Genomic DNA, 18,163 nt, shown 5'->3' with positions numbered 1-18,163 from the left:
CAAGTATTTGTTTGGAAATTAAAAGATTCCTGCATGGTAAAGTTTTGCAATTTTATAAGAAAGAGTGAGCTTGGCTGAAACTGTCTCTAGATCGGTCATTTCTGAATGCCACCGATTTTGGGAACTGTATGGATCGGCAAAATACCAACCCCTAGCATTAGAAACTATTGTGACATATACTCCTAAAGGAATTATGCTAATCCATTTAGCATTTTTTAAATAATGATTCAAATACGGTCTCTGTAATTCAAATTAAAATTGTACTATAAGAAGTTTTCAAAATATGCCTGAAATATTAAAGTTGAGTGAACTGAAGCAAATCAGAAATTCTGAAGCGATATGAACTTTTACCAAAGCGTGGGTCAAGCCTTGGGTCTAGCCAAGATGTGGTCTTGTTCTTATGGTTTATGTAGTAAATTTCTCCATCCTGGGTCATAGCTTGTTCCCATCCATCGGGGAGTGGGCCTGCAATATAGAAGGAAGGAGTTGATGGCGAGCTCTTGTTTGCTCCAGCTGAAATTGATCTAAAAGAAATTCCAACATTTTACATATATAACAGTACATGAAACAGAAGAGTTTCAAGCTCATGTCTAACATTGCTGGGATAAGTGCAAAGAAGTGGTGGGTGGGAAATGGAAGAACAGAAAACACTTCTATCACTTTGATTTAGGATTTGGAGTTTAATTTTATAACTTGTTTGCATCCTTTCATATGCTTTTGACACTCCCTGTTGCTACAGCATTATAGTACAAAACCAGCAATAAGTCAAGCCTGCCAGAATGAAACCAGCATAAGCACCAGGAAAAAAAAAGAAAAAAGCACAGGCTGATTCTACCTCTCATGTGAAAGTTCATGTGGTGAATTAAGGCCCACCAACGGCAACAAGGTAACACTGACGAAGTCCTGAAATATTTCTCTTTCACAAACAATTAAAGTGTCAAAACTAATTTTCCCTTTACCTCATACTCTTAACTTTCTGTGAAAGTGTTAGAGGCTTAAGCAAGCGAAACACAAACCTGAAGAACAGGAAGCAAACAAGTAAAGAGTACACCAGGAGCAAACATAAGAGACACAGTGCTACGCCTCTACAAGCAGGAAGGCACAGGCAGGGAAGCCAACATTTAGGAAATGGGGAAAGGGAGGTAAGTGATGGTGTTCTGGAGTCCATTGAAAATGTCTGAATACAGAGTCTTGAGGCATGTTTTCCTTGAGTTCCAAAGAGCAGCTTTTAAGAAACCACCTTTCATCACTATACCATTCATAAGCCACTTATTCCCATCTCTATATGATCATGTACCTCTATGTACACTGCTTAGACTGAAAACTCTTCTCAAACTTGCGTTCATCTCATTTCATCTGATGCTATGCAAATACATGTTTTTCAGTTCTTATTCTCACACAGACAATAGACTTCAGAAAATATCTAAATCGGATACAGGAAGATATTTAGACTTAAGTACAAACCTAAGATGATATAGCAAAAGATCCACTACAAATGTTGAAAATGTAAAAGAAATTATAACAAGACTTGCCCCAGGAAGCCATCATATTTCAACCTCAGATTCAGATATACACACAAAACAATGTGTATCTGATAAATGCCTGAATACCTACTGTATCCATGTTCAAATTACAATCTGTCATTCTGTCCTGAAGTCAAAGCTCCTGTTGAAGATCTCATTGTCTAAAGCTGGTAGGGGAAGGTGGGGGATAGATTTGTTTGCTTAATCTCAAAAGCTGTTCTTGGAGAAATGTCAAAAAGAATAAAATAATCATTCATTGCATTCCAGTAATATCCCAAGGAGTAACCAGGACAAGAACTTTATTGTGGTCTTTGAAGAACCCCTGAAAACTACATTTCTAATTTAAACTTTATTTTGTATCAGAAAATTATGTCTTTCTCTAGCAGTCTCTCTACTCCACCACTAGATCTTTCATGTGAGGAAAACCAGTGATCTAACCATTGGACATTTCCTTCCCATACTTAACACTCACAAGCTTTCAATGCTGTATACAATTAACAAGAGTATTTCAGCTTTGATCATTAGCTAGTGAAAAGAACAGACAAGAAAGGGTGACAGCACTGCAAAACATTCATAAATCCTGACATATTCACAGTATGTCAGGACTCTGATGCAGAACTGAAAGCTCAAGTGAAAAGAACCCTGTGTTTTGTTACCATACCCAAAGAGTTGCCACCTAACCAGTAAGATACTGCTGTACAAAACTGAGGCACAGGAGCACAGCAACATGCCCCACATCATCCAAGTGTAGAAGCCAATGAACTAAAAACGTTCCTTGACTGCTAAGCCAATATGCTAGCCATGAGGGCAGACCTTGCTATCAGTCTTCACAGAGGCCTTATAACCCACACATCCTTCAGAGATGAAACTCAGCAAGAAATTCTCTTTTGAACTGCAAAGGAAAAAGCCCCAGCTGGCTCTAGGAAAAACAAAACTAGCCTTGGGGTGTCAGTCCTGCTGAACACTGAATAAAGTGTATACTGGTCCAGCATGTTCCTTTGTAGTAAGAACAAAATGCCTTTGAAGCAGGATGCCAGGAACTGATCAGTCCACCTACCTGGCAGAACAATACTGTTTATGAGATTCAGTGATCTGATGAGGACTAGCTTACTAGAGACAAACCCGGGCAAGGTTCTCTTTCTAAATAAAATGCACAGCTGTGGTCAGGACAGGAAATGTCTGTCTCTGCTCACCTGGCTGTCCTAGAAGCAAGTCTTCCTTGCTAAGTGCCATCAACAGCTGCAGACAGAACTTCTCTCTAGCAACTTGTGGCATTAACTGCAATGTTGCTTTCTTCCTTGGCCAGTAAACTACCTCATACTTCTGTTGACAATGGTAGTTCAAAAATTGATTAGTCTTGTTTTCTAGAATTCCTATTTGGTTTTGTGAGCAGTTGTGAAACCAGAAGACTGTCAAGTCTGATTTTGTAACTGACTGACAAAATGCTGTATTAGAGACAAGTAACGGAGGAAAAAAGGAAAACTATGGTGAAGAACAGAAGACACATTTACTCAAGAGCATCTAGGAAAATGCCTGTGCAATTACATGTCCTTTCCCCGCCCAAAGGCTCAATAGGAACAAAATTCCCAGCATTAGCTTATGTTTTAAAATGTCTTAAGTTATATATGCTCTATGTTGCTGCTCTTCAGACCTGCTCACCACTATTTTCATAGCTACAGTAGCTCATGTTCTACAAAAACATCCATGCTGGGTCTAACCAAAAGTTTGTTTAGCCCAGGCGTCCAGTCTGGCATAATGGACAGGTCTTGCTGCTGAATACAGCTTGTTTAGTGACTGTCACACTGTATAAACTTTTAAGTAGAGCACTGAACACACATACAGACCCAAAAAGTGTAGTTGTTACTAATAGTCACTTGGACTCCCAGTACCTCAGGTGATTTCTTGAGCCAGATTCTGTCTACTTGCTAGGTGCCAAAGGATCTCTTTCAGTCTTTTCCAGTCTCCCCTCAAACCTTTGTAAATACTTTGAACCAACAATATCCTGATAGCCTGATCTGTTCTAGTTCTGTTTGGTGCCTTGTAGGTCAGTTGCACACAATCACAACCATAAGCTTACAAATCTATGAAATCATTTGCACAGGGAGAGACAACTCTTCCAAGGAACTCTCAATTGACTATGGTACTTTTAAATACAAGGTTATTAAAAAATTAGATTCCAGTTTCCAAACACAAGCTATCCTTACAGAACTACCAATAAGGCATACCTCTGTAACAAAATACATAATGGTGTAACTTTTTCATATGCCCTAAACACAGGATCTTAAACATAAAGCAGAGCTCACTGCTGGCAGATAGAAAGCAACAGGAAGAAGAACAAAAGCAAAAATGTACTAGAGATTCTAGCTATGCTGGGATACAAAGTAAATCTTACAAGTCCCCATAGTCTCTGATATTTATGTGTAAAATAAATGTAAGTAAAGCTGTATTTTATCAAGAGTCTAATGCATATAACGGCACCTATATCTAGATAATAAATATTGATGGACAACCCAAGAACTGGAACAGCTACATTCAACAGCAGGAATCACCTGCACCTAATGCAAACACTGATCTCTAAGAACCTTCCTAATTTTTCTCTGTGAAAGTTGAAATTTGCCCTTCTGTCACTATCACTGTGATTATAAAACTTTTTAAGATTATATCAAATTCTACAAAATTTACCTGAAGACCTTCATTCTGTCAAATCAGTTAAACTTACAATAAGACACTATCAAAAAGGGGCATTTTTTGCAGATGAAGGAAGAAATAAGCATTACTGTCACGCAGATACTTAGAACACAGATAATGTGCAGTGTTGACTGTACACAAAGCAGAATTTGTAGTATGACTGGTTTCATAGAGAAGAAACCAGCAACTAAAGAAAGCTAGAATCTTAGAGAAGAGCTGGCACATATTAAGTTACTGGCATATTCCTGCCTACCAAGAAAAACCCTCAGGAGCTATGAATGAGTGTTCATTTTCCTACCAACCTTTAATATGGCACTACGGTCTTACCCTAAGAGGCAATGGAATTACACTAGGTCTACAAACTTTCACCAGGACAACAAATCCAGAACTGCAGTATAAGCATGAAGACAAAAGAGGACAAAGACAGGTCATCTGCTCCAAAGCTCATTACGTAATGTCTACACACAAGCAGAAGAGGCTGAAGTAAGCCCTGCTGTCAGGCATGATTCAGGAAGTACCTGAAGAATGGAAGTCTGTAAATACAATCACTATCCCATCTCTGTTATATCAACTCTAACTGTACAAGAAACGTTATTTACTTTAATTTATAACTTCACCTCAGTAAGAAATGTATAGGAGAGGCTCCTTAGAAGAACAAGAAACTGTTATTACTATTTCACTATTTTTTTTTCTTTTTCAAATCAAGACAGAACATAGTTTCTCCTGTAATACCTTAAGGAAAAAAAATTGTTAGAACACATACACAAAAAGTCGTTAACAGTCAAGACTAAATTTTACACATAAGTTGCATACTTAGAAGTAACAGGCTTCTTTTCTTTCCATTACTGATGTGAAGATGCAGTCAGATTTCACAGAAGATTAATCAACAAATGCCACCTCAAAGAGCACTCCTTGTTTCTCTGCATACATAGTGCTCAAACCATTTCAGCTGATTAGATGAAGTTCAACAAGACTGAGAGCAAAAAAGAAAATTAAAGAAACAAAAAGACTGGAAACCCTCCCCACTTTTCACATATCAGTGCCCTCCTGTAAAGGTTTTATGCTAACGCTCATAAAACAGTTCATTCACAGAATCTTGATAGTATCAGATGAGGCTGCTTCAGATGCCTATTCATTTCCTTAAAGAAACATAACTTGCAGCAAGCTACTTGGATTCTCATAGTCTTGAGCTGCCTCAAGAGGTGGGATTTCTTAAGAAAAACAACCTAAAAACCGCAACCTAATGCAAAATGACACCTTCCCTGTTTTTATTTTAAACACTCTTTTGACTTGCCTTCACCTATACCACACTTTTCAGTTTTGGTTTCTTCCCATTTTCCCTCACCTTCGCTTATCCTAATTAACCAGAAAAGACAACAGGCTTATATTCAATATGAAGACAGCAGCTTTCCAGGTTCTGTTCTCCCTCGTTCTTCAGTTTGTTTTCCTGTTCTTAATTCTAGTGAATGCCTAGAATTGCAATTCTAGCTAAATGGCTAAAGCTTCTAATGGCTTTCAAGACAGCTCCTAAAAATCTCTCAGCATTTCACTAGAGCAACTTAACTCACACGCTCCTATGGCAGTCGGTATAAATATAAATAATACTATAAATACACTAACACTTGGGACAACAACTTCTGATTAAGGGCTACAATTAATGAGTTTTTCACAGTACCTTTCATGAAAGGCTCTCGAAGCATCAGGACATGTTTCACTGACAGCAATATTTCATAGCAGGAAAGTTCTGTCTTAAAGGTCTCAGCTTTATTTCCCAGTTCTTGATGAATATCAAAGTTGGAACACAAAGTAATCTTGTATTTTTAACATTAGAACTCAGGTTTAAGTTCCAGTGTGCTGAACTGGTTAACAGTTACTTGGTTTTTCCATTTCTCTCAAAGATTCTTTACCACCAAGGCCACCAAGGAAGCATAAGTTACCATGAACTCAACAGCAAAAAGTAACAGAGCCAGATATAATAGACTCTAGTAAAACAAATATACAGTCATAATTTAAAGTTAGTACACAAAGATTTGCTAAATCAGGTACCAGAAACAGAATCATATCCAATAAACGCAGGTTCAGTATTATTTAATTCAAAACAGACATTGTACTTTTGTTAAATGCAAGTTAAGGGTAAGCAGGTGCATCCAAGGAGCCAGTTCCAAGTCACACTGCCTCTGATTTAAGCCTTAAAAAAAGTAGCGTCATGTAAACACACAATCCAACATAACCAGAAGTTCTGATTTCTTCATGCACTTTACAAATTCAGAGCACCAGGGGGAAAAAACTCCAAATTTACAAGATTTTCAGTTCATATTCAATATGGTATAATTTGTGAAATTTAAAATAAATTCAATGAATTTGTATTCAGATAACTGCTTTCTCAAGTCACAAGACAACCTACTTGAACATCTTAACACTTTTTTATTGCACAAGCAACAATACCTATGCAGAATCGCTTGCTCACACACATAAATTTTATGTAGGGTATTGATTTTTAAAAAATAATCCTCCTGTACCAATTGACAGATTCTCTTTTAGATTTTTACCCCTCACAACTATTTTTTTGCTAAGGACCCTTTCATTTCTTGTTAAATACATAAGAAGAATCCTACTTCACTATCAACATTTTTTCTTGTTAATTCTTGGTAAAACAGAAGGTTCAAGGAGTTATCTTAAACCACAGAATTTATGTCAATATTCAAACAGCAAACATCTAGTTTTAGCACAAAAAAGATAAGCCAAAGGCAATACAGACCGAGAGAACTGTTCCTTTCTCCTGTTTTCTGGTCTTCTGAACTATCCCTGCAAAAACATCTCTATTGCTGCAGGTTTCCTGGGGTATTTCCAGAAAACATAATCACATGTATTACATTTTCACACCAGAGCCTGAGACCTTAATTGCTCTGAATCATGACTTCCTGCACTTGAACAGGACTCTCATTTGTTTCAGGATAATCCAACCTCCTGGCCTAGGCGGCACAAAGTTTGATTAGCTTCCCCTCTAACACTCAGTCATGAACAGTACAGTTTGGTCACGCCTGTTAATCTTTTGGCATTGTCTGCAGCATATGAATTGCAGCATGAAACAAAGCTGTCTGAACAGACAACAAAAAGCAGCACCAGAGAATAACCTTTGTGAAGCACAGGAACAGCAGACATACACAAAATACAATCAGACTGTGAGAAAGTAAATAAAACACGAACCTCAGCAACAGACAAAAGGTGACAAAGCATAGGGAAGACTGAAGCAGCCAAACTAGCACAGCATGAAGTTTATCTGCTTGCTCAGGACAAGAGAGCTCTGAAAACATACAGCAGATTCTGTAGCAAGAACAAGCACACTTCTTTACTGCTGTCTAGTGATGGCCTGTCCCAACTACCTGAACAACCAATTCTATATTCCAGGAAAAGATATTAGGCTTCCTCAAGTTACAGGATTTTGGATATTCTAGGAAAACAAGAGGAAAACAAAAAAAAAAATCAAGATTTTCCAGGTGTTTGCTTTATTCATTTACGGAAGATAGGGGGTGGAGGGAAGGAATTGCCTAACAAATGTAGGAAATGTACATGAATGGGAGTATACCAAGTCTTGTAAGTGAGCAAAGGGAGGCAGAAGACACTTGCAGAAGCACAGTAGCTTTAATATAACTTGGCACCAATTTAATGAAAATTCTGGACTTCACCAATTTAACAGCGTTTCCAGTCAGAAGCAAGTAGACAGGAATTCTGCTGCTTTAAAATACCTGAATTACCCATTTGAAAAAAATAGTAACACAAACCAAAGAACTACAGGATTCTTTCTACTGACATGATACATAATATATAAAATTCTCTTACCTCAAGTATCAGCCTCTTGCTTGATGCATCAGGCATTAATAAAGTTTTAAACCAGGATAATTAGGACAGTTGAGAGATCTGGACTCCCCCTCAATTAAAACAGCTAGCAGTATTTTCATTTATATATCTTTTTATAAACACAAATCTGGCTTACCTGATGCTGAGTTCATGATGTTCTGCTGCACAGAAGGACTGGTGGGAGCTGTAACATTCATCTGGGAAAGCATGGCCTTCCTAGGATCTTGCCATGTTGTTGTTTGATCAATGTGACTACGACAAAACAAAGCTAGAGTTAGGCCAGTCATGCACTCACAGCAATGTCCTGCTAGCACAGAAAGTTTAAGAACAAAAGGTTAAGCATGCCAACAACAGTCACGTTCAAAACCAAGAACTGTTTGGATTCTTTCCAAGCATCACCCTGTATCAGATTCCTCAATCCCTTACTCTGGCCACTACCACTTCCCCAATAAACAGGTATAGCAATCAGAGCTAGAGTGATGGTGAGATAAGGCTCAACACGAATATCATAGTTTAGATTGTTGTACCATAACTAGCTGTTTTAACCTTGAACCAACCATTCTTTTCCTTTTTTCATTGATTAGGTACTTGTCACTCCTAACTCTGAGTAGTCTTTCAAACCAAGCAAATCACATCTGGCATCTCAAGCACAGTCCAGTAACTTGGCATGATGAGTTCATATTCAAGTGTCCAGGGAGTTGTAATGAACTGGCTAGGGAGTAATCATTACCCTCCCCAGACTTTCTGTGCATAGACCACATCCTCAGATTATTTGCTGGACTACTCCCCTCAACTGAACAATCTCTGCAGTAATTTAAGTAACCAGTCACACTACAGCAGTAATATGAAAGTGATGCACATCTGCCTCTCAACCGCATGTGAAAAGATGAGGACAGCTGGACTGCCAAGTAACACAGTGAGCCCTCTGCACAACCAAATCACACAACTTTCAGAGCTAAGATTTACATGTTTTGAGAAAACTGGAAACCACATTCAGCACTGTCATTCACAGAAGTATTCAATACAATGAAAATACAGAAGTGTAGTGACTGTCACATTTTGAGTGTGTGATTAGTATGTTTTTCTAATGAATACGTAATGCAGCCTATTCAGAACAAGCATCAACACTATCTTGATGCCATTAACCAACACTGCTCCCAGAAGTATACTGGAACAAAAATTTTTAAAAAGTTTGTTATTGATTCATTTAGAACTGGTATCAATTAAAACTATTCTAATAGTACTGTTCTCAATCAGAATCCAACACCTCATTAACTTGGTACCATTCTTTCTTTATATTAATAACCCTTACAGTTCCTTTTTTTTTTTCTGGATTACATGGAATGCCCATTTTCATTCACTTCAGCAAAAACACAAGATTTAAATCTGAAATAAATTTGATTGGTGATCTGAGTTCAAAACTAGGTACTCCAACTCTTATCTCTGCTTTGTACCCATGTCTTGTGCTGTGATTTGTATGTATCTTGGTGGATCAACATGTATTTGTACTGAACTATCCATCAGGCTGTAAGTTTTCCATCATTTTGTTTGGTTTAAATAATAATCGTGTAGCAACTGTTCCCAATTCACAGTTTCTCGTATTTTAAAGCATATTCAAGTTTAGGAGCTGCTATTGTATTATTTTAGACATTCTAAAGGCATAAATAACTCAGATTTGTCACCTCACCACTAGCATCTATGTGGACATGACATCTGACCTTGTCACTTTGCTTTCCACCAAAGAGAAAGGAACCTACACAAGGTGAATATACTGAAGGTGAATCCGGCTTGTTTCCTCCTTCAAGGAGGGAGCCTAAATTAACTAGGTCAAATACAGCAACATTAGACAAGATGAATCTCAAGCTTTGTTTATGTATTTGCATGACCACAGTATCCAAAAGCTGCGGTCATAAATTAAGACCTCATCACATCTGGACGAACAAAACCATATTATTTTCTTCCTGCCCTAAGCAACTAATTGCTATGCCTAGAAACTTGCTAACAAAAAACTTGACTCCAATTAATAAAAGCACTCCACTGAATTATTACATGTTTTAACATGATCTTTGATATTCTAAAAGTTGGTACTTTCCACCAAAATACTAAATTTTGCAATTAATTCATCATTCCAAGCAAGTGAAAACTAAAAGACCCAAGATCAGAAGATAATAAAATGGAGCAGTTGTCACCAAAATAACTACCTATGTAGAATTATCTATCACATTCTAATCATTGAAGGGACTGTTATACGGTAGAAGGTATCACAAAGTGGCTTTTAAAAAAGTTTTAAAGATATGCGTATTTTACCCTTCCTAAACATGCACACAAACAATTCCAGGTCAGAATGTTACAGACACACTGTAGGCAGGGTCACAAAACAAGCAGAAATGATGCTTGTACAAAAATATAATAGCAAACAAAGTTCTAATTTGTCTGCATCTGGCAATTACTGACAGTTTTGCCTTGCATACTGAAACCCCCCCATTACTAAAGTGTTAATTAAAATGGTGTCACTGCCATGCTGGTTTCCACAATACAGCTCATTTACTACAGGTACTATTAAGCAAACTGCATCTTTGGTGGCATAGGTTTTCCAACATTCAGCTCTACTAAGAAACATGCCACATGCAGTAATTATTTTTTTTAGCCTAGTTATTTATAAAAAAACCCTATTTATTTATAAATTTGCATTTATTTATTATATTGGACTGTACTACACATAAACCTTCATACTGGAGAATATTTTTTTCACTTTTCTGCAAGTTAATTTTACAAAGCAATGAAAGCTGGTAAAGATAATACAGATGTAAAAACACTGCCCAGTAATGCTTCACAGACTCTGTTTAAATTACAGTACCAGCATGTGCTACTCCTCCCCTCTATTTATGTTATGCAACTCAGTTCTGGGAACAGTGGAAAATGGGAAAACACCACTGCACCCATGATAACACATTCATTTATTTCCATTTAAATCCAACAAAAATCCACATAATGCTATGAGCTTATAAAATGTCTAAGGTGCCCATTTTATAGCCTTTGTTTTTATATGCTACTTGAGTGCAGAGTAAGAAACAAAAGGAAAAAGTTGTCTCACTGCATTACAGAACCATTTTTGCAGCTAACTGTAGGAACACACTGAAACAATATTCACCAGTTTTTCCAAACATAGCTGGATATGGGATAGAGGGACTGCGGAAGAAGCAATTTTGAGAGCAAGGACAGTATTAATGATTCCTCAAGACTTTAAGCATACCACACAAAGTACATTTCATGTTCCTATAGAGCTGGAGAGCCATTTTAGGCAGCAGCACCTTCCAACTTTTCCATAGCTGAGTATCTCTTGGGAAAAGTTGGAAAGTCCTTACTTGACCAACTGAACTTCAACCAGTAGTCTTAGAGCAAAGAGAGGAAGATTGAAAGTCTCAAAGCAATTGAATTGATTACACTAAAATGATACTAATGATTGTTCAATAAGGCAAACTCTTTGTTCTCTCCCATTCAGCTCTGCACCCTGACTGCACACCTATTTCCCCCACCACCTTCCCTCAAAACCTTTCTCTTCAACCTCCACCTAACCACAGTCCTTACACGTATCTTATCTCCATACCCTGAGTTTTTAATGCTATATACTAAGAAACCACATAAAATACATTGCAACAGATGAGTCCTTTTCCACAACTTCCAAGTCACACTCATCAAATTATGGGATACAAAGCAGGCAAACCTCCACTTACATGGATGAAATGTTCAAATAAATCCTAGTACTACAGGAAGGAAATTAAGTCTTCATTTTGTTCATATCTGCAGCATGTGCAGCCCGGCAAGTTACTATGAGCACTGTGTATTTCTCAAAGTTACATTAAGTATGGGAACAGGACAATCTCTACAGGAAAGATCTTTCCCTCTGTTTTGAGTAGCAGTGCAGAAAAAGTCTAAACAGACACAACAAGAACACACACAAACATATCTTTCCCTACATTAACGTCCTGTTTCAGCTGGGATAGAGTTAATTTTCTTCCCTGTAGCTGGAACAGTGCTGTGTTTTTGGATTTAGCCTGAGAACAATGCTGATAACACACTTATGTTTTAGTTGTTGCTAAGTAGCGCTTACCCTGATCAAGGACTTTCCAATTTCTCATGCTCTGCCAGTGAGAAGCAGCACAAAAAGCCAGGAGGAAGCAGAGACAGGACACCTGACCCAAACTAGCCATGCACACATCATGCCCAGTATATAAACTGGGGAGAGTTACCCAGAAGGGCGTGATTGCTCTTTGGGTCAGGCTGGATGACCAGTCAGCCGGTCGTAAGCAATTGCATTGTGCGTCACTTGTGGTTACTAGATTTTATTTCTCCCTCTCTTTTTATTTACCTGTTTTGTTAACAATATTATATTTTACTTTTTAATTATTAAAGTGTTTCCTTAATTACCAACCAGTTTTCAATTACTCTACTGTTTTTTATCTCAACCCATGGCTTTTACCTTTTTCCAGTTCTTCTCTGAATCCCGGTGGGGAAGGTGAGCAAGCAAATTATATCAAATCAATGAAACCTATCAATCAGCCATTACACTTCATACTGCATTATCAAATTAAATGCTACCTACTCATGAACTAGAGTCACAGCTCTGTACTGTGTGCATAGAACAAAAATGGGTAAATATTCTCAGAATTAAAATCAACATTTCTGGGGCAACCAAGGGATGTAAGACATGTTACTTCATAAAACAAATGCACAAATCCAATATCTGACACTGTATTATCGCTCATTTATGTTTAGGTGAAGCAAAACCTTGTTAAATGAGACAAATATTCAATAAACTAAGGAAATCAACTTAGAATGTACCATAAACATAGATCTAGGGCAACAGGCCTTAGAAAAACAAAGTGAAAACACCCAATATGCTAAACATTTGTCACCAAAATCACGTCAATTCTGGTATCAAGAGTACTGCCCCGCAACACACCATCCCCCCCACACACCAAAAAGCATTTTCAGAAGTGGTTTGCGTTATGAAGAGAAACAAGTGGCCTCTCCCCACCCACCCCCAAGTTTTACAGTCCTATATGAAGTATTTACACATCAATAAAAACAACTTTAAAGAAAAATGTTCTCATTTTATGCACACAAGGAGGATTTCTGCAGTTACTAAGAATTAGAATTCCTAATTGAGAGAAATCTTTATTGGCATTAAACACTATCACATGCCTGAAAGTTTGCCACATTATTTCTAACCTAATTTTAAAGAGTTCTTCTGGTGCTTTTTTTTGTGAAGGGTTTTTTTTGTTTGTTTTGTTTGCTTGTTTGTTTTAGGTTTTCTTGAGGAGAGAGTTGGGTTGTTTGGTTTGTTGGGGGGAAGGGATGTTCATTTTATGTGTGTGTGTTTCAGGAGGGTGGTGGGTGGTCTGGCTGGTTGGTTTTGGAGGTTAAGTCATGTCACAAATGAACTAACACACAAAGGACACTCAAAAAATTACTCAAATCCCTCAAGAAAGACTCGAGGACTAAAAGCCCTTCAGTTTTGATATTCCATACAATTTATTCCTTCTACAGGGCCCCTCTTGGTAGGCACACTTTCCAAGGTTATGTTGAGGATTTAATTTGTAACAGAATTCTCAGTCATCACAAGAACTTTCCTTCCTCCCCTCCCTTTTTTCCATTTATTAGCATAAAGTCACCTTACATATGGTGCACGTCTGCTATGCTATTTTTAGTGAGAACTTAGAATCTTCTCAGGAAAGATTATTAACATAAGCTGGTCAGAAATTGCCAGATTATTTTACTGAATTGTGCCATTAGGAAGAAAAGCAAAATACAACCAACAGGTATTTTAATGTTAGGTACCAAATTAACATCCTAGATGAAATTTCTGCAACATCAAAAAACATTTGATAGAAGAATAGAAACAAGGCAGAATATATCACCCATCGCTTCTTTTTGCATTAGTACCTGATTCTTGATAAAAGGACATTCCAAACAAAATAGCCACAAACATTCAGAAAGACAAGCTGCCTTCAGTATAAAAGCATCACAATAAAAAAGCATCTCTCAGTAAAGTAATCCTTGTGTTTTATAAAGTAGACAAGTCTTATTTTATGCTTGTGAGAAAATGATTTCCAGGCTCCAGTGAAGCCGAGATGACTAACTTGGATTTTGGTTTTCCGACTTTTGGGACTGGTTTAGGAATTCACCGGAAAATCCTGTTTTATTAAAAGTAAAACACAAACACTCACCACTGACCACATCATGACAGACCTACCAAAACTGTTGACTTGGCATTGTGTACTTCTTATGTTGGGAATGTATAGAAAAGCCTCTGTGTAACACAAGCAAGTACACAAATTAAGCTAAACCTAATTATTTTCCAAACTTGGTGTGAAATTTCAACTTTTCATTATATCCCAAACATGAACTGTTCCATTGACAAGCATGTCACCTATGATTCTGTTTTACCTTAAATGACCAGTTAAAAGATCCTATTATTTCGTATTTTTTCCTCTGTATTCCTAACCAGCTGGTTTCCTCAATTCATACAATGCATGACTTTCTGACAGGTTCTACCTTTTTACTTCTTTCCATCTAAGAACTTTAAAGATTAGATGAATCATGACCAGATTAAGGTATTATTCCATTAAGGAATTCTTTTGAAGCTACAACCAGTACATTGGGATTTCATGTATAGATGAAAGTTACTTCTAACCCCTTTGTCAAATTGTATACAAATTTGTCCTGTGCATAGCCAGTGTAGGTTACTTGCAAGATATCTACTATAAAAGGCAGAGAAAACAACCAGAATATCTACTTCTGCAGAGGCCTCAGCATGAACTGCTCCGATTATCACTCTCAAAAAAGTGTAGCATGCAGAGATTACTGGGTTATGTTAGAATGTTACACACAATGGCATGGATTCAGCTTTGCCTAAGGGTCACAGCCATGACATTGTGCACCCTTTTTTCTACTCTAGGGAATTTCAAGAATTAGGAAAGATTAAAACATGAAATTAAGTCTTCACCTATATGAGTAGTTTTTAATTAGGCATTGCTAATGTAAGAATGAAGTACATTTCTTTACAAATGGTGTAACAAATCTAGTAGCATTAATAGATTGTATGAGATGACACAAATTTCAATTGCAAGCAGCAACAGTAAAGTAAAAATCCTGAAGGGGAAAGGAGATAGCTCTGTTAGCTATTATCTCTACCCCAATTCAGTCCTCCATAAACACTCCCCTAAATCTGCACCAGCAGCACTACACAAGGACAAACTCTTGAAGTGGCTGAAGAGCCTTTAAGGACTTTCCAGCTGTCTTTGTAAATAACATCCAACAAATGCAAAAGCTATTGGTCACACAGCAATGGAAACCTCACGTGCCAAAAGATATTTCACCCACTGCTTGGGAAAGCACTGTATTTCCACTTGTCCTCTCCATATTAACTTGCAATATTTCCTTATGTTTCAGGATGATCACCACCTAAGATACACATAAAAGCACACAGCAGTAAAATTCGTAATTTCTTAATCTGTGCCCAAACAAACCATGAAATTTCTAACATGGTTTGTCTCTTGATGACAGGAATGTCTCCAGGCATGGCTTAACTGCCTGAAAGAAATAGAAACAGATAAAAGTATTGCTGCAATACATCATATGGCTGTAGTTTTGAATTTTCCATAGAATTTCTTCTGCTTGACAGGTTTTTGTGTGTTAACTAAACAAAGCTGGTGTTGGACTACTCCACCTATGCAACCAATGTCATGGTTTAAACCCTGTTGGCAAGTCAGCCACGCAGTCTCTCTCTCACTCTCCCCCTTTTTTATCCCTGCTCCCGAAGGGATGGGAAGGAGAATTGAAAGAATGTAACTCCCACAGGTTGAGATAAGAACAGTTTAGTAACTAAGATATAGCACAAATCACTACTGCTACCACCAATAATAATAACGATAAAGGAAATAACAAGGGAAGAGAATACAATACCACCCGCCGACTGATAATATCCAGCCCAACTGAGCATCAACTGATACCTAGTCCCACCCTGCAGTCAACTAGCCCTTCCGGGTAACTCTCAGTTACATCCTGGGCAAGACATGCTGTGGTATGGAATACTTCTTTGGTTAGTTTGGGTCAGGTGTCCTGTCTCTGCTTCCTCCAGGCTTCCCCTCCTCCCTGGCAGAGCACAAGGCTCAGAAGTCCTTGGTCAGACTAAATATTACTGAACAGTAACTAAAAACATCAGTGTTATCAGCGCTGTTCCCAGGCCAAAAGTCAAAAACTTAGCACTGCACTAGCTACTAAGGAGAAAAAATGAATGCTACTACTGAACCCAAGACAACCAATTATGCCCTCATCAAACCATACCAACAGGCTTATCATGACAGAGAGAATACTGATGATATGATAGATAGCTCTATCCTACTACCAGGTTGCAAAAGCATACCTTAAAATCAACATACAATTGTTCAGTGTGCAATCATGTACTGTGCCATACCTGTGATTCCATTGACTGAGAACCAAAACATATGAACATCCTGTTGACCAGGTGGGAAGAGAGCCTGTCAGAGCTCCAGCCCCTTATTCAAAGTTTGAAACAGAACCATATATATACTACCCTATATAACTGCAGTCTCAGGCAGCAGAAATTAATTCAACAAATTAATGGCTTGAATTTGAACTAGAACAAAGTAGTAAGGGTAACTTATATGCCTTAAAAGTCTCTGTCAAAGTCTAATTGGTGCAGAAACAGATTCTTCACACAGTCACTAAGAGTTAGGCAAGTTTTGCTACAAATCCCTCTGGAATTTATTCCTAAAGTGGTTGCTGCTTGCAAGATGCTAAAAACTACCAGAAATTCCCAAAAGCATGGCCCATAAATTCATGGATACTGATACACAAAATAGAGAGTTTTTAGAGATACACAAAATACAATAGCTAACATTAAGGTATTCGAATGCTGTCTTCATTAATGCACAATACACACACCAACTACTTAATACTAAGCTTTCGATAATCTATATCTATAAAAACAGGGATAGTATCACAATGCTGAGGCATATTTTAAACTGATTCTCAAAAATACAGGTGTGTCAGAGCATGTTTGTTTGCAGGGCTTTTCCCATTACTTTGAAAACTGTAAGAAGCAGCAGTATTACACAGGCTAAGAAGAAAAGTCCTTGCTCTTACAGTCCTTATTACAGTCTTTATATCATTCAAATCCTTTCCCAGACTCCGCAAGGGATTAAATGCTGTGATCAAATTCTGCATCACCAGATTTATTTAATTTTAAAGTTGCCATCTCATTTCCACAGTACAAAAATAGGCTGCTTTTAAAGAAAACCTCTCCTTCTCTTCAGCCTGCCCCCAAAGTTAAGAAGTTTTTTTCCTGTGGCCAAGTCACTCAGCGTACTAAGAATTCATCTCTCTCTCCTTAATTTTAAACAAAAGAGATAAAGTCATATCACCAAGGAGGGCAAATCTGAAAGAAGAACTGTCTTTGCTGCAATTTCAAGTGAAATGACTGGATTTGTTTAACTTCATAGATACCCTCCTACAGCTCTGCTTAGCAAGCATCGAGACCTCAGGATACAACAACTTTGTCTTCTCTTACACTAAGACAAGATTAAACAAATGCTGACTTTCACATTATTAAGGGAAGGGCACATGATTTTCAGTAGTGATGGGCCATAGAATCCTTTATCACTTTCTTGTCCTTTTATCTCTAAGATTCTATCTCATTTCTCTCTCCCCAGTTAGCTCTTAAAAGGAAACAAAGCAAGCAAGAGGGAAATCAAATGCCTCTTTGAATGAACAGGAGCCAGGCAATTTTACGCCCCTTTCTATATACCTTTTTTCTGTTGCCTGAAGGTTTTCAAGTCAGAGAGACTTGCCTAAGCATGCTGTAATAAAAGCTGCTATAGCCAGCTGCCTTAGTATCTAAAGGGGGTTCCTAGCAATCCTGTTGAATAACCCTGAGGCTACTCACCACCGAGGAAAACAAAATATTAAGATAAAAAGATTCTTTAGGTTGTTTCCTTATTGCTCTAAGTAGGAAGTCCCAGAGGGCAGTTCAAACTGGATGCTTGAGTGCTCAGACAATGATCCCTCCC

At 37.7% G+C, this 18,163-nt stretch overlaps 1 protein-coding gene across 8 annotated transcripts in view; it reads right to left on the bottom strand.

Annotated features, from left to right (window-relative positions):
• Positions 1 to 18,163, bottom strand: part of YAP1 (Yes1 associated transcriptional regulator) — an 86,633-nt gene that overhangs the window by 30,702 nt on the left and 37,768 nt on the right. For 4 of the 8 annotated variants that reach the window (XM_034072649.1, XM_034072642.1, XM_034072652.1 and 1 more), the window contains exons 3-4: positions 8,206 to 8,321; positions 352 to 465 (exon numbers count right to left, since the gene is read on the bottom strand). In XM_034072649.1, the coding sequence (XP_033928540.1) occupies positions 352 to 465; positions 8,206 to 8,321 (230 nt within the window). The remainder of the gene's footprint in view (positions 1 to 351; positions 466 to 8,205; positions 8,322 to 18,163) is intronic. The other 4 variants (XM_034072671.1, XM_034072658.1, XM_034072663.1 and 1 more) reach the window with 1 other exon arrangement.

Source organism: Melopsittacus undulatus, chromosome 2, assembly GCF_012275295.1.
Source record: "Melopsittacus undulatus isolate bMelUnd1 chromosome 2, bMelUnd1.mat.Z, whole genome shotgun sequence".
Classification (NCBI taxonomy): Eukaryota; Metazoa; Chordata; class Aves; order Psittaciformes; family Psittaculidae; genus Melopsittacus; species Melopsittacus undulatus.
This window is presented reverse-complemented; position numbering and strand designations above follow the sequence as displayed.